Source organism: Dermacentor albipictus, chromosome 10, assembly GCF_038994185.2.
Source record: "Dermacentor albipictus isolate Rhodes 1998 colony chromosome 10, USDA_Dalb.pri_finalv2, whole genome shotgun sequence".
In the NCBI taxonomy this organism is placed as follows: domain Eukaryota; kingdom Metazoa; phylum Arthropoda; class Arachnida; order Ixodida; family Ixodidae; genus Dermacentor; species Dermacentor albipictus.
Window position 1 is genome coordinate 84,368,611 of NC_091830.1, and position 26,600 is coordinate 84,395,210.

The 26,600-nt window shown below is 45.5% G+C and overlaps 1 protein-coding gene across 1 annotated transcript in view; it reads left to right on the forward strand.

Moving 5' to 3' along the window:
• LOC135918606 (uncharacterized) overlaps positions 1-26,600 on the forward strand; it is a 210,614-nt gene that overhangs the window by 160,081 nt on the left and 23,933 nt on the right. The window contains exons 8-9 of the mRNA XM_070526587.1: positions 18,047-18,159; positions 20,947-21,015. Of these exons, the coding sequence (XP_070382688.1) occupies positions 18,047-18,159; positions 20,947-21,015 (182 nt within the window). The remainder of the gene's footprint in view (positions 1-18,046; positions 18,160-20,946; positions 21,016-26,600) is intronic.

Below are 26,600 nucleotides of genomic sequence, written 5' to 3' on the forward strand. Positions count from 1 at the left end.
AGAACGAGGGTTTAGGGACTACGAGGGACCTCCCAATCCAGATCTCGATGCTCCCATCACCACGACAGAGGTTAGAGCAGAGATTAATAACCTAAGAAAGAGATCGGCCCCCGGCCCGGACGGGATAACAAACACAGCTCTTAGGAATCTAGATGATGAGTCTATCATTGCATTAACCAAATTTATGAACCAGGTGTGGGAGAAAGGAGAACTCCCAAAAACATGGAAACAGGCGGACGTAGTCTTTATTCCCAAGCCAGGCAAAGTACCCGGCTTGAACAACATGCGACCAATCTCCCTCACTTCGTGTGTAGGGAAATTGATGGAGCATGTTGTTCAAACGAGGCTGACCAGGTACATGGAGGAGAATGATCTCTGGCCACATGAAATGGTTGGATTCAGGCCAGGGCTCAGTACACAAGACGTCATGCTCAGACTTAAACATGATATCCTAGACCGATACGACTCGATTGACACCAGGGCGATCCTAGGTCTCGACCTCACCAAGGCATTTGATAACGTTAGCCATAAGGCTATCTTGGTAGGCCTCGAAGAGGTAGGTGTGGGACACAGGGTATATGCATACGTCAAAGACTTTCTTTCACAGAGGGAGGCGAATATAAAATTTCTGGATGTAAAATCCCCTCCCATCACACTTGGGAGCAAGGGAACCCCGCAAGGGTCAGTGCTCTCGCCCTTCCTATTCAACATAGCGATGAGGGGTCTCCCAGCGGAACTCAATAAGATTAAATCGATTAAATTTAGCATGTACGCGGATGATATCAACATCTGGGTTAACAGTGGTAGTGACGCAGCCATCGAGCTTAAACTACAGATAGCGGCGAATATGGTGGAAGAGTACGCGGCCAGCAGAGGCTTGGCGTGCTCGCCACAGAAATCGGAGCTGTTAATCATTGAGCCAAAACATCAAAGGAGACACGCGGGAAGCAGCAGACCCATCACTGTTTTCGTAAACGGAAATGAGGTTCCCAAGGTGGAGGAAATAAGAATTCTGGGCATGTATATCCAGAGAAATGGATGCAACCTCACGACAATCAAAAAGCTAGAAGGATACGCGGCGCAGGTAACGGGGATCTTTAGGAGAATTTCACTCAAAGGCAGGGGCCTCAAAGAGAACAGCCTCCTCAGACTCATGCACGCCTTCATTACCAGCCGTATAGCGTATGCCACACCGTATCTTGTGTTTAGACGAGAAGAAAAGGATAAAATAGATGTCATCATTAGGAAGAGCGTTAAGAGAGCCCTAGGGCTCCCAGACTCGACCTCGACAGACCTCATCCTCAAAATGGGGGTACACAACACGCTAGTTGAACTCACTGAGGCAGTACGAGTGTCTCAGTTGGAAAGGTTAGGCCAGTCTAAAACAGGGAGAAAAATCATGGAATGGGTAGGAATTCAATGTGACAGGGGTGCCCCGACTGACAAGAAAGACATTCCGTTGGACGTGCGTAAGCGCATCCGAATCGCGCCCCTACCTAAAAATATGCATCCTATCTACAACAAAGAGAGGAGAGCTCACAGGGCTAAGGCTCTAGTAAATAAACTTAAAGACACGCCGGCGCATAACGTAGCGTACGTGGACGCCGCTTGCGGCAGAGACGGGGCTGCGGTATCGACGGTGGTTGATGGCGACGGGTGCGTTAAGATAGCGTGCTCCACGTGCACGAGGGACGCCTGTACAGCCGAGGAGGTTGCAGTAGCGCTCGCTTGTGCGGTAACAAAAGCGGGAGTAATATTATGCGATAACAAATTGGCTATCCGAAATTTTAACAAAGGGAGAATCTCGGAAGAAGCCCTCCACATTCTACTCAAGAACCCCCCCAGGAGGGACATAACTTTTATTTGGGTACCAGCCCATGAAGATGTCCCAGGCAACGAAGCCGCTCATGAGCTCGCCCGAGCACTCTACCACCGGGCAACTCTAGAGCAGCCAGTTCCAGGGATAAAAGATAGCCTGATCACGTACAGGGAAATTGTCGATCACTACAAAGCCGAAAGAAAAATCTTTCCGCCTCCGCATCGGTCTCTCTCTCTGGAGGACGCTCGCATTTGGCGACGCCTCCAGGGAAACAATTACACATCACCACATTGGATCTACTTAACACAGACGAGGGACTATAACGACGCCCTCTGCAAAATTTGTAAGCAAAAAGGTACGCTAGACCATATAATATGGGAATGTGCTGGCTCCCCAGGGGCCAAGGAAAACATTGTCAGTAGAGAAGCCTGGGAGGCCTTGCTCCAGAGCGAGGCTGAAGACGACCAGCGTCGAGCAATCCGCCTGGCCGTTGAGGCCGTGAAGACTCACCGTCCTCAACGCGCGGGGACTGCTTCGTCCTCCTCCCCTACCTACGTGTAGGTTAAGAGGCGGGCACCCCAGCTCGGTGGAACAATAAAGTTTTCATTCATTCATTCATTCCCACCTCCGCCATCCCCGCTTCCCAATTCGTCCAGCTCCAGATTTTCGCACCATCCTGCTGCGCACTACTACTTGCCACAACGCACTGCTCACAAAAAACGACGACGATACGACCAGCGCGCTGACGGTGCGCGAGCTGTGGAATCGTCAGAGTCAGGCTTCCACCTGATAGAGTGGGCTCGGCTAAATATATAATTTGTGGACACGAGGTACCAGCGTGTGTCTGGCTTTTCTTCAGCCACGGCGTCTGCCTGCCATGAGATCGCGGGAGTTAATGTCGGCCAGGGCTCCCGCATTTTGATGTGGGCGATATGCAAAACACCCGCGTACTCATACTCAGGCGCACGTTAAAGAACTCCTGGTTCTCCAAGATACGCCAGAGTCCCCCACTATGGCATGCTTCATAATCAAATCGTGTTTTGGCGCGTAAAACCTCATAATTATTTTACCCTTGCAGCCAAACAGTATATACGTCGGCAGACTAGAATAGTTTTAGGTTATTGGGCCCCTGGTCCCAGCGCCTCTAGACATTGTACTGCACAAGCTAGACGAGATGGCCGCGTGTGTAACTGCTGAGGATGCCCGTGTTTACGATAAAGTGAAACTTCAGCTCAGGTGCAAGGATTGTTCACAGAGGACTTACTGTTGAAGTTTAGAAATGCGAAGCGTAAATTTGTGTCTTGGTACTCGCAGTTAGTGTAGAAATCTCAAATCTTTTCGGAAGAATGGCTAAACAGCGCTTACGTGTGGAATTACAAGGAAAGTGACAAGGATCAAATCAAAATAGAACATTTCTACAAATGAATGCCGGATCAAATACGCCGATGGATTCCGGACAAAGCGATGGTGCAGCATTTCAAAAAGTAACCACTTTAGCTGGCGCGTACAGCGAGGGTAGACATGTAATTTTCGAAACATTAGGAAAGAAACCTCAGTGGCCGTTCAGAAAGTTTCCAGAAATGCCCGAAAAAGGTAAGACGAAAACAAAAAATATTGTCGCGCAGGCAACAGCGGTAAATAAAGGCGAGCCGAATTTATCCAAGTTTTAGGAGAAATGACCATTGATCTTTTTCGAATTATAACAGCGTGGTAATATGGTGGTACGATGCAGGCGAGTAACTGCATATGTTAGTGATCTAACCCAGGAAAGCAATTTAGTGCTGGATTAAAGCTGCAATTTACTTTAAACCGCAACAACTGCGAAGTCTTGCGAGACAAAGGAGCAGCTTGTTACATCACCCAACCATCATTCGCTATGACAAAAAACCGTCTCTTTTAGAAAGAACTTTGAAAGAAAAAAGGCCTGTCAATTGGGCATCTCGCAGTGCCACGATATTATCGCAGAACCCTTTTATTTCCGGTTCATAGCAAGAGCTGTGCTGGCCATCCCGGCACCAATCCAACAAAAAGCAGGCCACTGAGCGAATACAAATGGACGATGTGCTCAAAATTCATACACTTTCGCAATCTTGCATCGTTTTCCACAGGAGAAGGGGACAAAATTAGGAAATTGAATGCGGCGCTAAAGTTTCTGTGTCCATGGTTAGCGAACGTTCGCGAAGATTATATGTAGACGCGCTGGGTTCCCTTACACTAAAAGCGATGTCTCAATGTCTTTTTAACATAGTATGATTCTTTTGTCAATAAAACGCGTTCATGCTCTGTCTTCACTGGTGCGATCAAACTGACATACTATGATAAATGCGGTGAGGCTATTGATGACAGCTCTCTCTACCACCGACTGAGTAATTCAGTTGAAAATTTTGAGTTTACTCCGGAGGTTTAAGATGCCAAAACCACGATTTGATCATCATGCACGCCGTACTGGGGGACTCTGGATTAATTTTGACCGCCAGGAGATCATTAACACGCCCACAATGCACGAGTCAAAGCTGGTTTGCATTTGGCTCTCATCAAATGCGGCTGCCACGGTGGGGATTAGATCCCTCGACTTCGTGCTTAGTATCACAACACCGTAGCCACTAAGCCACCTCGGGGTGTATAATTCAGTTCAAAAGGAACCCTTAGTCATTGAGTGAGTTGAGCGAACGCTCTTATACGAGAAGGACAAGACAGAGACATCGCGCTTCCAACAATACATTTTGATTTCCGCTCAGTCACGCACAAAACACGCAAAGGTTTATAGCGGTGGAACTATGTCACTGAAGGGCACTGGGATCTCCCTCAATGCCATATTATGGAAGAAAGATTGCAGACAAAAGTGTTGTCGAGTATGTTTTTTCCTTCTTGAAGAAAGAAGCCCTTCAGCAGTCCACGGGAATCGCAGGAAATAGCACGGATTTGTGTGAAAACGTGATGAAGCAGACGGAAGCTCACCACACGAAGACAGCGCACACGCGAACGCTAAAATCAAACAAAATATAATTTTTAAGGCTTCAAAACTGAATGAGTTAGAAGTACAGGTACCATGGGATGGCCCTGTAAGGGTTAAGCAGAAGCTATTCCACTAATGGCTAGGGGTGGCTTTCAAGAAATCATACTCATTTCCCATTGGAATGGCCGACAACGCTCTCTGCAATGCCTGTCTTTGCGAGGAGACGCTGGAACACATTCTGTGCTACTGTCCTGAATATAATGTTCAGCGACAGTCCCTGGCATCCGTTCTAGCGCACCTTGACACTAGACCATTGTCCCTCGACACGATTTTCACATTCCGCCGACAGAAGACATCGCATGAGAAGGCGACGAAGGCACTACTTCGGTTTTTGAAAGAGACGAGATTGGACAAGCGGCTGTGACAGTGATATCACGTACCATGCCAGATTGATGGACTGTAATGGACGATATGTTTGTGCTGTGCTATGTGCTCTCTCTCTCTCCCTTCCCCTTCCCCATCTTTCATCACCCCCATCCCTCTCCCTTGTGTAGGGTAGCAAACCGGTTAATCTAAACTGGTTAACCTCCCTGCCTTTCCTTCTCCACTTTTTCCTTCCTTCCTTATTCCGCAACAATTACTTGTTGAGCACTCCTGGTAAGCAAATCGATGTGACAATTTACCACTGCAACCTGAGGATGCCTTTCATCGAGCGTAAAAAGAAAGTGATTATCGCCTTAAATAAAATGTTGGAACTATACCGCACATCATTATAATTACTCACGGATTACCAAGGTGTTGGCATAGTTTACCCTGTTTTCCTGGCAGAACAAAAAATGCCGCCATGACCAAATTTAGCCAAAAACATAGAGATACATATGGCCACTACATGAGCAAATCTAACTGCACTTGGATCAAATACAGCTTTCGACGAAAAACGCTCTTTACCATGTGCTTCAGCTCGTTCAAAAAATTAAATTATGGGGTTATACGTGACAAAACCACTTTCTGATTATGATGCACGCTATAGTGAAGGACTGCGGAGATTTCGACCACCTGGGGATCTTTAACATGCCTCTAAATTTATGTACACGGGTGTTAGCGCATTTTGCTTCAGATCATAATATAGCGAATTTACGCTATGTTATCCAGTATTCCGAAGGAATTATGCCTTAAATTACGTTCAACTTGGCGGCAAAAGGACGATGCGCAATTTATTGTGCCGGTGAAATTTAATGCGTTTCCGTTAATTACGGCCTGTTCAATAAATCACGTATTCAAGCGCGCCAGAGGGTACATGATTCTATTTAACGAGCGCCACAAAATTTTCCACGCAGTCTTAAGCGAAGCATCACATGCGTGCAGCAATTTCAGCTATGTGATCTAATTCGAAGCAACTTAGGTTCCTCTCAAACTGCTTGAATGAAACAGCTTCACTGGAAATATGAATTTTATTCTGCAAGCTGGCAAAAGTGCGCTCATGTTGTTGTCGGACGGCTGCTTTATTTTTTCCTGCTCAATGTCCGTTCTCCGGACAGATGTTGCAGCTTCGTTTTGACCAACGCTTTCTCGTCCAACATGTGATATATACCTTTACGCACACGGATAACTCGTGAGGTTTTGATAAAGAGCTTCTTAGACATTCCTTTTAAATATGTTCGATTAGATATGGGGTATACTTTTAAGGTTTCTAGAGAAGCACACTGTGCCATAATAGTGAATGCGCAGTTCTCCGCACATCTTCATTTCGTTGGCTGCTTCAAATTTGCTTAAGAACGCGCGTTCAAACGCATGCGCGGAATCTACTTGCATTGAGGGGCCCTATAACGTAAAACTATTCCAAAATACTTTCTTTTTTTCAATCTTCTGACGTCGACTTTGCGTAACCGCCGACACAAGCATCGGGCTGTTATCCTCAGGGCTGTCTAAATAGACAAATCAAACGCTCTCCTCATTCATAGCCGGTCAGTTTGCTTCCTTGAAAAAAAAGAACGAATAACATTGCCTACAGTGAGCAGCTTGTCTTATCTAATTGGCTCACAAGAGGCGAGGATCATGCTCAAGTGGAGAGAGTTTAGATGGGGCTGAGCCAGTGCACTGAGAACCGATAACCGGAGGAAGAGGGTAGTGCTGACGTCTGCCATTGGTCCGTTTTGCCGTACATCGCGGCGGCATGCGAGGGAAGGTTAAGAAGGCTGCTGACACTGATCCTCATCGGAAAATAATAGGCGGAGCGAGGTCGTAAACGCGACAAAAGGGCTCGAAAATGTTACAAAGCCACGCAATACGTTTTATTGTACGCAAATAAGCCCATGCTCCGCAGCAGGTGCGCGAAATTATGGGGTTTGACGTGACAAAACCACTTTCTGATTATGAGGCACGCCGTAATGGAGGACTCCGGAAATTTCGACCACCAGGGGTTCATTAACGTGCGCCAAAATCTAAGCACACGGGTGTTTTCGCATTTCGCCCCCATCGAAATGCGGCCGCCGTGGCCGCGATTCGATCCCTCGACCTCGTGCTCAGCAGCCTAACGCCATAGCCACTGAGCAACCACGGCGGGTGCAGGTGCGCGAAGCCAGTGCCTGAGAGATCGGCGGTAGCCATCTTTTTTTGCCTTTCGCCACGGGGCAGCCAGCGGCTATTCATAAGAAAATTCACTTTTGTTCGACATATTCATCCATCTTTAACGCGTACACGTCACTTAGGCGCGGTGTATTTTTGCAGTTTCGTGACGTGGCGTGACAGGCAGGTGAAGGGGTTGCCGCCCTGAATATTTTGACCAATAACCGAGTTCTAATGGCAAAAAGGCGTCGAATCTGAAATGCGCATTTTTATTTTGTTTCTGATCATGCATAATGAGTGTGTACACGTCATATCAGATGGGGAACTATCGCGGTTTTCATGACGTCGCGTGACAGACCGTTGAAGTGGGGGTGGTCCAAAAAAGTTTGGACCAAACGCGGAGGGCTGAATGCAGATTTGGAATAGAAAAGTTTGGAATAGCTTTGCGTTATAGAGCCCCAGATGTCATTTCTTTGTAAAATACATACATCCACTTTCCTAGTTAGGAGATGGCTGTATGCCAAAGGTTGCGATGGGCCAAGGCCGAGAAATTGAAGTTTATCTCCATGTAATACTGCACAATACTGGTTAATAGGCAGCAGAACCATATGTTTTTCTGGAACTTTCTACAAAGAACTCTGAAAAAGTATGTTGTTTTCTCACCCCTGTTATTGCATGCCTTTCGAAAACTCCAAAGAATGCCCACACGACATGTGTGTTCTCATTGTCCTGCGTAGTTTCTGGAAAAGCAGGATGTTGAATAGGCTGGTCTAAACCAGGCGATTAACAAAATCACTTTTCCGATCGATTAACAAAATCGGGGGGGGGGGGGAGGGGGGTTAGAGTGGCATATGTATGAAGTGCGAAAAGAAGGATCTGCACGAATGAATGTTTTTGTTACATGCATTTGTTGGCTTGCCGAAGTATTAACTATGTGTTTACGTAAGCCTGCACGGTTTGTAGTGAGATACTCTTCATTTTCTGACAGTACAAGAAAATGGCACGGCCGATTACGATTCTCCCTCATTCGAAATTTGAGGGCAGCTCTAGGTTTTCTGAATCCGCTGCCTGTGTCATTCAGTGTTCAGAAAGAAAGCAGGAACGCATGACTAGCGCAGAGCGCGTTCTCTAGCCCCGGCAGCGCAGCCAATGTAACGCAAGTGTTGTGGGCCTTAAGCAAAGGCCAGCGCTTTGTTTCCATATATGGTATCGGTGGACGGGCTCGCCGAAAGCCTTAAGCTCAGACCACACGTACGCTTGCGGACGCGCGCAAGCTCGCGTTCACGCGCCCACGCATGCGCACACGGTGCGGCATGGCTCGTACGCGTCGAAACGCGGCGTGATCGCGGGGAACAGCTCCTCCCTGTTATCGCGCGCTTGGGTTGCCTCGCGACGGCGCGCCTGGCTACACAGCTACGGCGCGGAGCGTTCAACTCTCAGTGAAGCAGATTTATATCGTGAAAAAATGTGGTTCTTCCTTCCTTTTTGCACTGATCTAACAGCTATAAAAATATAACAATTACGTTTGTAAATATCGAAGCATCTTGAAACGCTGTCAGTAACAAAGTACGAAGCGGCGCCTGCCGAGGCGTTTGTGAGTGAGCCCAGTGAGCACGCGCTGTCGCGCGTCTTTGTGGATGCAAACCACCATTACTCGCGAGGCGCGGCAGGCGCTAGGCGCGCTTGCCGCTAGCGCGCGTCCGCAAGCGTACGTGTGGTCTCGGCTTTAGCAAAGATGTCATAGGCGTCAGGGTAACCATGCATGGATGGATGCCATGAGCGTCCCCTTTGCAAGGAGGCGTTGGCTTTTGCCACCAAGCTCTTTTTACTATGTTGCCTAATGTCCTACCTATGTTATGAAAAAGAGAAAAAAACGAAAGCGAATCCAATCACCAAACTATCTGATCTCCTGTTGGGAACTTTCTTTTTGAACGCCTCTGCTCTTTGCCCGTTTGCCTAATTTTATTCCACCTATCCTCTGATCACCTGTAACTAATCTCCAATACGGGAGTGCTTACTTTTCTCCTGCTCTCCCTGAACCCAATGCCTTCAAGGACGCCAGATGTGCCTAAGTCGACCGCTGGTCAGATATCTTCACAGTCTAATATTACATGTTTCATCGCTTCCCTAAGTCTGACGCAGCAAGCACATGCTCCTCGTTCCCTGTTCTATCTCGCTTTGTAAGTGCAAGTTCTAAGGCATCGTGATTTCCGAAAAGTACTGAGCTTCCCTTTGATTTATCAGTTTTCGGCGCGCGCTACTCTGGCTTCCCCTCGGAACGGGTCGCCTGCGTGGAGCACGTCTCTTGCGGGACTCCGCTTTCCTCTGCATGCTTCCGATGCACCCCCCTCCTCCCCTTTCCTCCTAGTACTTTCTTCGCTATCGTAGTCTTCCATCCTCCGCTGCGCTCCGCTCCTAAGTTCTGCCGGTTACAAAGACGCCTACGCCGACGGTGAAATCAGAAACGGGCGCCTAAGGACAGTGCTCTAAAAAAGTTACAGTGACATTTCACTTCGTGAAACCTGGTTGCGCGAAAGCGTGTGGGGGCCGTGGACATGCACAGCGCGCACACCGCAACGAAAACAACTAAAGAAAGAAAGCACAAAAGGAAAGGGCGCGAACGTGGTCACTGCATTGATCTCGACAGTGCGACGCGGTGTGCCACATGAAATGCGAGTATTGCCACCCATATAAAGAAGAGACCCCGCGAGCACGCACAGCGAGCACCGCGCCTTCCTAACACAGTCGGAAAGGACGCGACCACGGCTAATCTCGTCTCCACCTCCAGACACCTTCCTCGTCCGTCGTTCACTTCCCTGACAGCGACAAACATAATTTCGTCCATTTTATAGACTGGGAATCTACGCTTCCGCGTAAAAGCTTTCGTGGCGCTGCCCCCTAAGCTGCCTCGCTGCTGTTACTGAGGAACGCGGGTTGTAGTGCCCCCAGCACCTGTTAAACGTTAAACAATGTAGTTTTCATTCAAGAGCGGCTCATAACCGGCGAGGCACGTTGGTGGGAAAAAGCTTCGTTGAAATTTGGCATATACTTAGTGGCATATACGCAGCGACTGAAGTGGCCTGAATGAGGTAAGGTACATACAAAGATGCCGCAAACTGAGTCGAGTTCCCAAAGAATTGCCCCGTGCCGGCAAAAAAAAAAGTTGGATGAAGTATTATCAGTCGCTGCAGATTATTTCTGTTTCATACGAGTTGCAGTTCATTTATCTACAATACAGGGCGCATATAGGGGCCAGGGCTCATTATCTCCTTTATCTACGTTCTATTCGGTGTCCACGAAGAGCCCTGTTGATACACCTTCACTTGTTTCAATGATGGAAGGAGTGCGTGTAAACATAGAACATCAGAAGGCCAAGGCCATGCTCATCAATTTAAGCTCGCTTGCCCAAAGTGAACTTCATTATGTGCGCGTAAATTATTTATTTCCTTGTCTCATCTCCTGTAGTAAAAAGCAACATTTTATTGTTTGTTCGTTTTGGTTGCCCCACTTTTTGCTATATCGATTGTGTTCAGCTTGTGTTCAGCTTGTGTTCAGATTGTACGGGGAACTGTGCCCAAGAACGCAGCTGTTATAAAGCGACCTCTATAGGGAAAGGGTGACTCCTATAAAAATATGTTTCGTTGTGGGCATTTAGGTAATACATCATTCGCGGGAAAACAAAGTTGTGCCATAGTGCACAAAAGGTAGTGTGTTTTAATAAGTTCTTATCTATTTCGTTGTGACGTACGCTACTTTCTTTTTGTATAACATGCAATGTCTCTTGTGTAATTTGAACGTCGTACATGGGACAGATTTGATAGCTCTGACACGGGTCCAGTATAAATAGGCTTTATTTAGGTAACATGCAAAGCATATTACCACCTTTTACTCTCAGCTGTTTTGCCAAGGCTCACATCCATGGTTTCTTTTTCTTTCCTGTGTTTGAATATTATATGATTTCATTAGATTTCATTCAGATAATCTTGACGCATCGTGTTTGTTTCCTTGTTTGGTGTAAAACAGCCTTAACTGTTTGTTTCCAATCGCTCAGCACGAGATCGTCCAGTAACATATCCGCCCGACGTGACCGCAGCACGGCATTCGGGAGGACAATGGCATGTGATGTCTCCTTAGAACATTATATAAATGTAGTTTTCTTTTCAGTAAATGGCCGCAAGTGAGGAAGTGGTTAATGTGTTAAAGGCTTCATGGTTTTCAAGCTGGATTATTCGTTTTGCAGGTCCCGCTCGGTACCTTATAATGGGCTTTGAGGCCATAAGATTTCATACAACCAGTTTGTCGAGAAAAATGACGCTGGGCTAGCTGTCGGTTTGTAGGGATGTCATTTTTAATTCCTTTGCAATACTAGTAATAATGGCGTTTAGCGCCTGTGTATATTGGGAGCTACTGTGTAAACTGAGTGGAGTTGTCGCTGTGACGTTGTTGTCGGCACTGACGTTTGCAATTATTCGATGTTGCTTTCCACCACCAAGCTTAGTCTCGGCCCAAGCGCTATTGTCGGTAGGTGACATGTTGAAGTTTCTCACTATCATTGTTATGTAGGCCTCTTTTGTGCCCCCTACGTTAGTTATTAGGCATCACTTCAAATAATTCCGCGAGAACCATCTTGTCAAGAATAATTTCTATGAGATGCACAAAATGTAATCATTGCCCACTACCGTATAGCTCGTTCCAACCTCTGAAATACACACAGATGCCACTGCTTTCCGAGTCTGGGCGGAGTGGAAAACTTTGAGCGACAGCTCTGTGGTTCGCATGCATGACTCCCGAATGCACGACGTTTCATTGGCAGTGGTTAAAAACCGAGTAGAGGCAGTTTTGTTTGCCTTTACGTTGTTGCAGTGGTGAAGCTAGGGATGACGAGGCGCTCTGACGAAGAAGAAAATCATTATTGTGTGGCTGCGTTTACAATGGTGGTGGCCCGCGTAATAGAATGGACGGAAAAACGCAAGGACAAAGCAAACCAAATTTCAAGAATTTAACGGATGTGTCAGCGAAATGACGTTGAAGATGCGAAATGTTGGCGCATTTTATTGTGGTACAAATAAGACACCCCCAATAGTCAAAATAAGCGGAGTGTAATAGCGACGCGCTACACAAAAGGACGCAGAAACACCAAAGGCCTCAGGAGCCCTCAACTAGGGGATCCTACTGTACAGGCAGTAGACAACTCTGATTGCATGAATGTTGCTTCCTTAACTCCACTACGAGATCTCTTTAGCCATATTGTCGTCATGATCTCTTTACTCCACGTATGAGCGTAAATGGGCTATGTGACACGGATATTTGAAACATGCAGCCGACAAAAGCCTCATGAGGCCTTTTGTTGAGTGCCCACTGAATCATTTTGGCAAAATTGTATCACACGAAGATATGAGTGCTTTTTACAACGAAGCTCTTAGCCTATAGCTGGTCGGCATTGCTAGTACCCGCGTACGTTAGCAAAAAATGTGGGCCGATCCCGGCGGCAGTGCAGAACACGAAGTAGTGGCGCTTATAACCTAAAGCAGAGGCTTCAATCATTCAGCAGAGTGAAAAGAACAGCGCAAAAATTATTTGGAATGACGCGTGCAACATACAGAACAGCGTACGGTTTAATAAGGAACAAGCACAAAGCGAACATCCAAACCACATAATTGATGATAAAGTGCTCCTGATCACAATGCGAAGCACGTAATGCTCTCCTTATACGTTTCGTCGTGCAGACTACTGTCGCACAAGCTGCCGCAGCGACGGCAACTTGTAATGTCGAGAGTTCATGTCCTAGCCTTTCGCATATAAAAGAACCAGCCTGGCAAGCTAATTTAGTGTTGTTGCAACAATTCTATGGGCGGTGGCCTGTTCTCAAAATTACCATTACTCCCATTACTACCATTACTTTAAGCAATACAGCAATCCCATTGCCATTACTTTAAAGCAATAAAGCATTGCATATCCCTCTCCGCATCTGTACAGGGTCGTTTTCACCAGCTTCGCTGGACACCCAAATTCGCAGGGTTGGGATGCGAGTCAAGTTTTATTTGTCTTGTGTGGCTATCCGCGTGTTATTCAAGCTTACTAATAGTTGAGCTTGAAGATTTGGACTTCTTGTGCCATTTTAAGTGCTTTTCGCTGAAGCACAACTATTACACGGAGGCAGAGAAGAACAAGACGAAAACACATAGCGCTAATTTCCAGCCACGGGAAATGGCTAGAACGGAGCAACACTTATACGTCGCGCACATACATCACAGACGCGTCTTCATCCGCAGTCGTAAAGAATGAACTCCTATCGATACAGCATCACAAAACTAACGAAATTGTCACTATCACGATTACTCCCGTAAAAAATTCGTTTTCATTTTCGACTAAGCCAATTACTTGTGGCTCGCATATCCTTCACCGTGCATGTTAATGTGTGTTAATGTCAGCTCTTTTTATGATGCAGGTGAAATGATATTTCTTATTTTCACGAGTACCTTGAAAAGGGCGGCGGAGCGTCACTTGTGGTAATGAAAAGAAAAAAAAAACTATCCGGCAATATACTGTTCACTTTACTAGCATACTCACTCAGAATCTTTCGTGCATCGGCCAGTTTGCCCAATGAACTTCTCCCAGAAGATAACAGTATTCAATACATGACATGCATCCTGCATTAAACAAAAGCTTACTCCGTTGCTTCTTTTCGCATCCGTTCTTCACTGCAGTATTCTGTGCAGGAACTATCGCGCTCAATATCACTGACAACACGGTACGTTCTTTACTGCACAGTAAAGAGATTATTGAAAATTTTTCTTGTTTCTCAGACTGCATGCTTGCTGACGTGGAGGAAGCAGTTGGTCGTCACAGTGCTTCCCCGAACAGCCCTTCAACAACTGGCACTATCGCACTCCTCGGAAACCCTGCCTCTTATAATCTTGCTGTCCGGTTTAAAACCACCGGCTAGTAGATGAGGGCAATACATTTCCGTGCATTGCTCGCACACATTTTCGCTATTGCTCTTTTAACCAGCTTCTGACACGCTCAATAGTATGACAGAAGCGGCTTATTATGCTCGAGGGCGATGCCACCGACATGTGCCCTGGGCTGGTAACACCAATGTAATTTCGAGGAACCTCATATTTACATCTAATAGCGCCTCGAATGTATCTGCAGGAGGACTGAAACTTTCGCAATAGACAACTGCCGGATTCGAACATTTCTGTCGAAAGCAGTTGGATGCGCACTGAAGAAACAAAAAATCCCCAGAATACCTGAAAACACCACATACTGACGTTGCTTTGAGACGTTCAGCCAGGTCTTTATCCAATTTAGCGAAGTGTAAATGCTTTTGAATACACAAGTTAAGCAGGGCCCAATACATGGCCCTAGCTTCTGCTTATACGAACATTATTCCACTGAATAAATGTCGGGTAGTATCCAAGTCATTCTGAAATATTTACGACTGAACCGCCATCTGCATAGCAAAACCGCCGGGTGCCGAATTCGTCAGTACGTTCCACGACGCTACTTACTAAGTGAGACTCCGGGGTCAAGTGATATATGAGTTTTACGTCATCAGAGGAAGGCTTTGAGTACCTTGTCATATTGTATTTGGACAATTTTTAAAACGTGGTGCGCACTTTCTGCAATGAATTGATTAGTGATGGTAAATGAATAAATTTCCTAAGCCAGTAAACTGTCACATACTTCTGTCATGCACTTTTCTATAAAATAATTCCCTTTATGGTACGCCACACTCATGCATTTCTGCACTTAAAAATACTTCTTCACTCATGTCATTACTCGTCACAATGTATTTTCAAACCTCGTAGACATTCCTCTTGTAGCGCATTAAAACTGCTCTTGCATTGTGTTTGTTGAGAGAGACAAATTCATGTTTTAAAAAAAAAATGGCTTGCACGTCTTTATTGATGTTTGCTAGATATAATTTGTAAGGAAAGTTAGTGAAACAAGCCTCCTTATGAGTTGACACAACACATTGATTGATCGTTTATATATGAAACTATGAGTTCTAATGGCATTTTTAAGCTTGCTCCTTAGAAAACATTGATCAACTCCACAAATTGTAGTTCTACTCTGACACCCTCATCAACCTTTAACGCAGCCAATTCGATCACCTCATTTTAACACAGTGCACACACTGAAGGACTTTACCATATCACGGCGTTGCCCATGAGCCATAAAACTCAGTGCCCACTTTTTTTTAACTTCTTCCTTTCTTGCACCTCTCTTCTTTTCTCTTTCTCTCCCCAATTCCCTTCGCCACGCAGGGCAGCTTGTCAGCGATGTCTGTACGCCGGCTAAAATATCTGCCTTTAATTAAAGGTTTCTCTCTCTTATTTGAGACTTGCTGTTGCCAAGGCTGATACTCTTGAGCATACAACTACATTTTTACGTGTGTCAGGCAGACATACATTTGAAACTGAAGAGATGAGCAGAGAAATATTTCACTTATGCTGCTTGCTTACGACTTGTGTGCTTCTTTCATTTCCTGTAGGTGAGGTATGAGATATGAGCAATGACTGGGGTTTACTCAGGAGGTGAAGCCGTCGATGATTAAAAGGCATCACAGTTCACATAGTTTGAAGTTTCTCTCGAGGTACTACTCGCTTTATTATACTTGAGCGCCAGAACATTCTTTGGCGAAATATGGAACATGTGCCCGTGGGCCTCACGTCTATGGCCGTCCTCATTGTTTTTGGAGTGTATATGGTAGACCCTGGTACCCCATGCAATACTCAACTTCCCCGTAAGAACACGTTTTATACCTCTAATATTAGCATAAAATTGCAACGTAGTGCGATCAACGTTTTGCTGGTTCTACTTACCACCTGTGCGCTATTTGGTATTTGGAGATATGGTATTCAAATAATCTACACAGGCAAGGTAATGGAGGTAGCGCGTTAAAACTGCACATTTCTACTGCAACGCGTGATGATGCTAATTAGGCAAACAAGCTCTTTCACCCCATTGCGTTTAACAATTCCATCCGGTAAACCTAATAAGGAGCCCACTCTTATTTGTGCATAAGAGGCCTGTGAACTTTTGCATAATCTACGGTACCCTTAAGATATCAGCGTTATTAACTACGGCGCCACTAAACCACTCATGTTTCGGGTAAAACATTCTTTATTTCTCGTAATACGTACAAATATACACTGGCCGAAGTTTCCGCGTGGAATATGTAGTTCTCTATGGTAAGACCTGCCAAATTATTCACGTGCTTTTTTTTCGTGGAATACACATCTTTGTACTCTGAATGCTTTGCAGTTGCAAAAATCAATGAAGCTTCGTTTGCTTTAGCTGTACTTTAAACGTTATGCTCACATTTAAAGTTCTAACGTTTTCTTGCGGCTCGTCATAAGTGAATATTGTTCGTTGTTCCTCCTGCGTATTTTTTCTTTACGGTGTTTAGGTATATTCTTAGGCAGTATTCAAATTGTATATCTTGCTAGCATTGCTATAAGTGATTTGTAAGTATCCGAAATGCGACTTGAACAATTATTTACCGCAATTGTGAAAACATTAACTACAAATAACGAAAGCGAAGAAGGGTCTTCATTTTATGCTTACTCCGGTCCTGTCGTGGTGATAACAATGTAAGAAAATGATTTCTGCCAAACATCAATCACCATATTTGCAATAGACGCACAGGAAAGTGCACAGTAAAGCGCTCCAAAATTTTCTATTTGAACCTTTTGTTTTTTTCTGGTCAGCTAAAGATCTATATCGCTTTTAGTGGCAGATTTCTGTGACACCTTGAGTGGCGGTAATGGATGTAGATGAAAGTGATCCAGAAGAGCTCTTAGATGGCTGCGCTAAGCTAGGTGAGGGGAGCGAGGTACAGAGTTCATGATATAGAGACTGGGAGGAAAGAGAAGCACAGAAGCCGGCAGCGAGCACGCGATGGCGTTTTTTGAGAGAAGCATTTGTAAAAAGAAAAGAGAGAATAGTGCCAGTTCACCATTAGCACAGTTACATTGTTCATCTTTTTCTGGTGACCACTTTCCACCGGCTAGCAGTTGTTTCTGAGTTACCGCTCCTTGCATGACCTGCCTTTTGTAGCTGAACTTTCTCGAATGTTGTCGCAGATTTTGTAGAGAAAGAAGAGTGTATAATAAGATTGCGTGTGCGACGCGAACCATGGTGTAAACTTCGTAGCACATGCAACTAGCACAAATTACGCTAGAAAGTGCGATGAGCATGCATGTAATGACCGATGCCAGTTAAAGCGTACATCAGATTTTTCATGACGAGCATTCTTGGTGGCCGCTGTCATTTTGCTCTGGCTGTCACTTGTATTTCTTGGGACAAAATCACCGAATAAAGGGATAACTTCGTCACTCACACTCTTCGTACTACGTGGTTCTTCACCGTCACTACAATGACGCAATATTTTGCAATAGGCACACAGAGAATTAGACTGTACCTCGAGTTTGTTCTCACCAGGAAGCGTCAGCGGCTCATTCAGGTGACTACTTGGCTTCCCGCAAAAACTTGTTAGGTGATGACAGATAATAAGAAGTCAGCGGAAGTATGCATCACAATTGTGCGAACAGGTAAAATGGGCTCTGCCCGTATACCTCAAGCTTTTATTGTGCACCTGTGAACGCCTATCCTATCCCATGTCAAAATATCTTAGCTGCTGAGTTTCTTGATAGAACAAATGCCATTGTATTTTCTTTTTACACTCTAAACTGCAGCGCCCGGGCCTCGTCTTATGCGTGCAAAAGCACTTTTTGGTGAAGCAATGCGAATGTGCAAGAAGGAACTTGTCGCGTACGCAAGAACCATTCCATCTGAGAAAATACGTAAGGTGAGTCAGCTGTGATGTTCTTCTGGGAACACATTTCATATTGTGACTTTAATATCTGCGATTATAAATATAAAGCACTGCTTACAATCGGTAGTGCTTACGCGTCACAGGCGGGAGAATGGGTTCAGTTAGGACTGAGGACGATTATTTTCCGGACAGATACGCCCTTTATCCCGGTGTTTAACAGACCGAGCGGCCTAAGCGCCGACTTCAATTGGCCCCTCTAGACATTTTGTCCCCTCCCTAAGTGTCAGCACGTGAACTCTCAACACGTGAAACCTAGTGAAACTAGCATAACAGGCCCGATGGAGTAGTCACCGCAGGTTGGTCGCAGTGACTGACGGGGTTAACGGGGCTCGTGTGGCATGGAAAGCAGGGAGGAATACTATCGGCTTCTCCTACAGACGCATTTAGAATACCATAAAGTATGCAGTAGGACTCCTATATTTAAGGACACAGAGGGTGAGGTGAAAAAAACTTATCATTGCAGTGAAACTACGTCACAGTATCATTTAAAGGTCGTATACCTGCTTTGCACAAGTGTTAGGTCATGGCAGTTATACAGCAGCAAATCTTTTCCACTGTTAAGAATTTTCCAATTCAATATGAGTTACTATGTGCGAGACGCGGTCGCATCACCCTGCTGGTGCCACGACGTGCAATGTGACCGAACAATCCGTCGATGTTTATTTAGACAACGACAACGATTGTATTTCCAATATTTTCCTTTTACTACACAGGAAGCAATCGCCATCGTAACGCAAAAGCACCTTTCCATGGGGCCCTCAAACTGGAGATATTTTTTTCAATCGTCCCCATCAGAAAGTTTGCTGTTATTACGAACTTTATAGACCCCTTGCTGTTCCCTTCGTTCGCTTTCAACGTTTATCACATGATGGGTAGGTGTGGCGGAGACAGCGTTGAAGACGCTAGCATATCTAATCACTGCTGATAATTGTTGATGTTAAGCGATATTACAGCGCCTCCGCTGTAGCCACCGCCATCAGTAGGTGGACACGCGAGAAGTTAAATGGGGATTTTAGGTCGAATAAAGCAATAGTATGTCGTAACTTGTGAGTAGAACAGATGCTTTAAATGTAAGAACTATGTGGCTACTACTTGTATGTCGGTGGAACAGCTTCTGATAACTATTGACAGCGCAAAACGACACACAAATGTATAATTAGGGGAAAATGAGACACGCACCCAATCGTAGCAATTGCTACAAAGGAATCCCATATAGGTTTCTCGAAAGAAAATTCTCGTACTTGAGGAAAAATTAGTCCTTGTCCGGGACTCGAACTCGGGACCACCCGCCTTCCTGGCGCAGCCACTCTACTATCTGAGTTAACCAGGTGGGTAGCAAATGGCAGGGCGAAGTTGAATCTGTTAAGAACCCGAAGCAAAAGCAAGAGTATGACGTAATAGTTCTGTACAAACCTGCAAGGTGGATAGAACTAATTAGGGGAAATTGAGACTTCCTGCGAATCGTAGCAATTGCCACAAAAAATCAGTACCGGTTCCTCGAAAGAAAAGGTACACGAAGCCGCGGCGCAAACCAATTCGCAGGCCGTCGAAACGACTTAGGCTAATAATTAGCTGAAGTACCACGCAATGGGTAATTGTTCTAACTGTCCTCTACAGCTTCGCTCTCCAACTACCTTCCCTGCGTGGATTCGAGGCTATTTCTAATAAAGATTTAACGCATGTACATTAGCCTTGCATTGTTGACACTGCTGCCAGTGGCGTACACCGAATTTTTTTTTATAGGGAGCATGCACTTGGCCAGAGTGCGGAAGGTGATGTGTGGTAGAAGAGGGGCTTAGCAGGCCACCTAACGATGTAGCAATTCTGGGAGCGCCGGTAGGTGCCAGGTGTGACTCCCCTGGTACCGCCACGTTACGTTGTTTTATTGTGTACAACAGCACTTTCGATTCTCACGCTTGTTCGTTGAGGAGAAACAATTATCAATTACGGAACATTACAGCGAAGCTGGTAAGAGGAGTCGCAAAACCGCTTTCGTGCAACTGTAAAAGCCGGCGTGCAATGACGAGCTTTGTATCAAATGTTAACCAATCGACAACCAGAGCCTGAAGTTTTCCCTTTGAGGCAAAATCATCATTCCTTTTGAAAGAAAATGCACCATCCGTATTTTCCGTTCAAGTATACGGCAAGTTAGATGCCCCGTTTTTGTTTAGTCAGTAATCCTCAATTATTGCGTGTCCCATCGCGTCTTATTGGTTAGAGGTAATCTACTAGATTATATGGTGGCAGCCGTGAAAGCAGACCATGCTCTGCTACAAGCTACCCCGGATGAGGGGGCGAGACTTGAAACACCAAGCAAACAGATTCTAAATACTTCAGAATAGTGCCAAAACTCAATCCTACCGTATCTTTGGTAGATCACATGCTCAGATTCGCAGAGATGTGCACTTTTTTTAGGTTCTCTTTGTTGCTCAATCTTTACATATAGCAAGATTTTGATTGCAAACTAACGCTATTAACAGTAGATGTAAAACTAAACGCAAGTCTTGAAGGAGTAGTGTTGCAGTACAGGAAAGTTGCACACATAAAATACCATAAATCCACGCCATCGTGTTATGATATATTTGCTGTAAAATAGGATCCAATTGTTCAAATCTTTATGCAATGATATCTTATTAAACTATTTTACTCCTATTTGTTTGAGTTGTGTTTTAAAGCCCATTGGAATTATCTTTCAAGATAATTCTTGAAAATTACTTGGAAACTAAGGGGTATTTTCAACTGGGACTTCATTCCTTCTAGATTTTGGCCGCTTCTTGCTCCGCGTACAACAACTGCAAAACTCACGCCGATGAGCACAACCTGGAACCGGTAAGACCCTTGGCGCAGCTTTATTACATGCATGGTATGGTTGGATGTACATTATGTGTGCCCTCTGAGACGAAGTTGTCTTGCGGTTCTCAGTATTTGCACTTGGAAATACAGTAGAACCCCCTTGTTATTTTCTTAGAGGACGACTAAAAAGAATGCATGATTCGGCAAAGTCCAACAACGCTTGCAGGAGTACTACAGATGAGAAAAAAGCTAATGTCGCATATAGCATAATTGGAAGCGGAGTACAAGGCAGTTTAACTGCTGCAAACTCCATGAGTAAATGTCGCTATCGCACCGTGGTTGGTAGGAAAATTGCACATTACAAAGTATTTTTCGTAATGGTTGCAGCTGGTGAATCACATTTGTAGTAGTCTCTTTTTGGAGAGGTCGTAGCTGTGATTTCTAGCTACCGTTTGAAACGGTCTTAATATAATATAATTTTATCTAGTAATATTCGCAGTCGTCTTTAAATTTCAGTCCAGACATGTACATCGAAGTAAGCACGCAAGGTATCGAAGGTCGTGACAGCGTCTAAGAACCTGGGTGTGGGTGACCGTTTGTGGTATCTTCAACATTCTGTTCGCTTTCCATGTCGTGAGCCATGTTGAGACTAGAGGGCGGGGACGTCCGGCACGCGCTGTGACTAGACCATTTTGAGCGATGACATGTAGCCGTCCACGTAGTCTCCAGCGATAGTGCCGCGTCGGTGATGAACAATTACAGTTCTTGGACGTTCCCCGCAGGGGCGTCTGCGTCAGCAGGCGTTTGGTGTGTTGCGACACCACGTACTCGGGCACACGAGGGTTGGACCCTCCCGCGTGTAGCTGTGCGCGGCTTAGCCGTGTCTGAGGAAAGGGGGATCCTGGGGGTTGAGCCGATGCTGGGTGCTTGGAACTTTAAGGCCCCCCGGCGAAGGCAACACACCCCTTTGGCCTCTGCTTCACATAGACGGCACCCCCGGACTAACCTACATGGGGGAAATCGGCAGTCGCCTTTGCCTGTCCCCCTCTTCAATGTTGTTTCTGTCTCTCTCACTATCAATCTTTCCTGTCTTTCTACTTACTTATTCTTACTTCCGTATTTCTGGGCGGCAAGGGTTAACCGTGTGTCATATATTCAACCTTGGGTATATACATTAGGTTATAGTGGTGCTGTATAGCTGGCGTCAGCAGGTTTCTTGGAACCTGTAGCGTCCCCTTGTTGGGCTCCGTGGTGGGTGGGTACCACCACCGCGGAATTTTGAAACCATCCAATGGCCGAAGCGTTCCCGCAACTTTCAGATCGGCCTCTGAAAAGAGGTAGCACCGAAACAACAGTTCTTTTTAAAACCAAGCGAAGACCCATTTTCGATATACCATGTTCTTTATAGTGAAGGCAACAACACCGTTAGAAAACTGTCACCATTCATAGTCTCGAAATGCCTACCAATACAATTGGATCGGGTTACAAGGCCTCAAAGATGGCTAGCGGAGAGCTCCTTCTTAAACTGACCAAGGAAGGTCAACTATAAAAGCTCGTCGAACTCAACAATATCGGTGACACGAAAGTAACAATCTCTCCACACTGCTCACTCAGCACAAGCAGGGGAGTTATATCTGAAAAAGACTTCCTGAACCTCAGCGACGAAGAGCTCCTCGAAGGATTTCAGGAGCAAAACGTAATTATGGTTTAGAGAATCACACTACGACCAAATGACCAACAGATACCAACGAAACATGCGATTTTGACATTTGGTAGTAGCACTGTCCCTAGTTCACTCGACGCCGGATATATAAAAATCAATGTCAGACCGTACATACCCAACCAAAGGCGATGTTTCAAGTGCCAGAGATTCGGGCATGCATCTCAATTATGCAGAGGAAAGGAAACATGCGCGAAGTGTAGTGCCAACGACCATCCATCCGACAACTGCAATGCTCCCGCACAATGCGTCAATTGCAAGGGCGATCATCCTGCTTACTGGTGGAGCTGCCCTTGCTGGAAAGCAAAAAAAGAAATAATTGCAATCACAGTAAATGAAAAGATTTCATTGTACGAAGCGAGGAAAAGGCTAGGGCACTTACCTCAAGCAACCTATGCCAGTGTGACGCGGCATGGGGCAGCGTCACACCGGCCTCAGGAATATACAGGGTCCACGTCCGGTACTCCTGCAGAAACCCCAACCGCCCCCTTGGTGGCTGCTGCCAGTGCTGATCCATCAGCAACGAAGACGAGCCAGCAGACCACAATGCCGCAGGGCCCGAAGTTGAACCGTACCCCACGGCCCGAGACGCTCGTCTCGGCGCCTGGCTCTGGGTCGTCCAGTGCCTCGGAAAAGGCGATGGAGGTCGATCCGAAAACCCCGGCGTCATTGATGCCAAAAGACCCGCGCTCCTTGGAAGGCTTACAGAAGGATAAGCATATTATACCTTCATTGAGAAAACGAAAGGTAACCTGAACGGTTACCGCCTTTTATAAGAGTAATCAGCTTTTAAATACATGTCACCCACAACTCGTAACCTCACATACATAAGTAATTATTTTTTCCAGTCCAAGTAACATGGCTTCCATCATTCATTGAAATTGCTGAGGCATAATTCACAATCTAGGTGACATCAAAGACAGTATAAATAAGTTATCACCAGTGGTATTCTGCTTTCAAGAAACGAACCTAGGACCCAAGCTTACACATTTTCTTAAAGGCTTTACAGTCATAAGAAAGGACCGCGAGCACTCCAGTCGTCTATCAGGAGGTGTCGCTATTGTCGTTCAAGGCGGCATCCCTACATGGAACGTTTCACCATATACAGCGTTTGAGGCAGTAGCTGTCACCATTTTAACTTTTAAGACTGTCACCATCTGTTCGTTGTACATCCCTCCATATACCCATTTCACAACTGGAGACATGGAAAATTTAATTGGCCAGCTGCCGGAGCCTTTGTTTTAGTTGGAGATTTTAAGGCTCATTGCACCCTTTGGGGCAGCGATAAGAATGACCAAAGAGGACAACTTATTGAAGATTTTATTTTGACAAACAACATCTGTCTTTTAAATTCAAGTGTGCCAACTCATTTTTCACCGAGTTCACGTACTTTTTGCTGCATTGATTCAGCATTTTGCTCTCCGGATATCTTTATCGATATTAAATGGGACGTTCTGGAGAATCCATATGGCAGTGATAATTTACCTGCTTTAATCCACCTCACATCAACGCTATCCATTCTATCTCACAAACCACGCCACTGGAAGTTACAAATGGGTGACTGGGCTGTTTTTACGGAGAGTGCCAGGCTGGAGGAACATGTTTTACCATACCTAAGCATTGAGGAAATTAATGAAAAGCTTACCAATTGCATAATTTCTGCAGCTGAAAAGGCCATTCCGCAATCTTCTGGCGTGGTTCGGACAAACCTGAATCCTTGGTGGACACGTGAATGCATCGTAGCAAAAAAGCAGGAAAACAAGACCTGGGGAATTTTACGCAGATACCCAACACAAAACAATTTTCTCGATTTCAAACAAGTCAAAGCGAAAGCTCGATTTATTCGGAGACAGGCGGAAAAATTGTCTTGGCAGAAATGTGTATGTACAATTAATAGCACCGTCACATCCAAAAGGATGTGGGACCAGGTCAGGAAGTTCATGGGGGACTGCTCACCATACACGATACCCATACTCACACCATCAGGCATTCAGACAACACTCCAAGAACAAGCGAATATACTTGGGGAACATTTCTATAACGTCTCTAGCTCGGCTAAATATACAAACAGGTTCTTAAAATACAAACTGTCGCCAGAAAAAGCGAAGCTGCCAACTGTGTCTATGTCAAGGGACGAATACAACGCTCTATTTACGTTACAAGAGCTTAACAGGGTTCTCTGTGCTGGCAAGAAAACTGCAGTAGGTTCTTACCGGATCCATTATTCCATGCTTGCGCACCTGTCCCCAGCATCCGTAGACGCTCTCCTTAAATTTTTCAACACAGTATTTGAATTGGGAATCATGCCAAAAGGGTGGAAAAACGAAATAGTTGTGCCTTTTTTTAAAAACAGGCAAATCCCCCACATCCCCAAGCAGCTTTGGACCCATTGCCCTGACAAGCTGTTTGGCGAAATCGTATAGAAGTGTCGTAAATGCCAAATTAACTTTCAGGGTTCATATACGGAATTCCATTGATTTTCATCAGTGCGGCTATAAAGGAGGGTGTTCAACAACAGACCACCACGTCCGACTTGAACACGAGATACACGAAGCATTCTTATGCTACGTTCAGACTACGTTCGTAAAGCGCCGCTTTTTCGTAACATGCGTAAGCGGAAGCGGAACAAGCGCATGCGTCTAGTTCAGACTGCGAACGTAAAGGTACCAACGAGCGCAATTCACGCAAAAATCGTGGGTGAGAGTGTTAAATGGTCGGCAACATTTACGACTGTGATATCACGACCATTGGGACACAGCGAAGGATCTATAAGCTTTCAGTTTTCAAGAACCGGTGACGACACTTCCGTTCTCCCGTCTGCAGACAGCTCCGGGCGCGGGAAGTGTCATTCCGCCATTCCGTGCGCACGATTAGGTTGGCTGTGTTCGTGGAAATTTGTGCAGTGCGCCTTGCGAGATTGTTTTCATTTGATCTGGTTTATCTGCCGAGGAAATCGTTGGCCGCAGATGCGTGCTCCGAACTTCGATGGGTGGTCTCAGTAGGTTTTCAAGGAAGCGGAACTGCTGGGACGACATATGCGCATTAAGTTATGAAACATTACAGCGTCACCAACTCGGAGCTTGGCTAAAAGGTTGTGAAAATCGCCGTCCACGGCCCTGTCGAGAAATGCTTGCCGCTCCCAAACACTTCTGCGTCACCTTCGTCGTCTTTGTGCGGGTAAATACATGACTATAAGTTTGTTTTGAGCGTGAATTTCTTCGATCTCGGCCAACGCTTGCATGTTGACAGGAGCCATATTGGACCGCTGGTGACGTCGATTCTGCAGCACCAAATTTGATTGGCCTGTTGTAAAAGCCGTAATTTACGCAGCAGTAAATGTGAACAAAGGTGCCGGCTTAACTGCCGTAACTTTTTTTACAGCCGTTACGTTCGATACGCCGAAAGAGCAGTTACGCGCGTTACGACCTTAGTGTGAACATAGCTTTACACAAACAGTACTGCCTGGCCATGTTCTTCGATTTAGAAAAAGCGTATTTCACCACGTGGAGGTTTGGAATCTTACGTGACCTCGGCGCGTTAGGAATCCGTGGAAAAATGCTAAACTGTATCGCAGATTTTATGTCCAACAGAACATTCGAAATCCTTCTAGGCACTGTGCTCTCGCGCACGTTTATCCAGGAAAATGGCGTGCCACAGGGTTGCGTACTTAGCACAACATTCTTTATAGTAAAGATGAACTCTATCAAGAAATCATTCCCACCTCTGTTATGCACTTCATATACGTCCATGATCTGCAAATAGCCTGCCACACCTCAATCTTACCAACATGTGAAAGGCAGCTCCAGATAACAATAAATAAACTAATGGAGTGGGCCGGGAAAAACGGATTCCGCTTCTCTACTGAGAAAACTGCTACAGTGCTTTTTTCGAAAAAACGAGG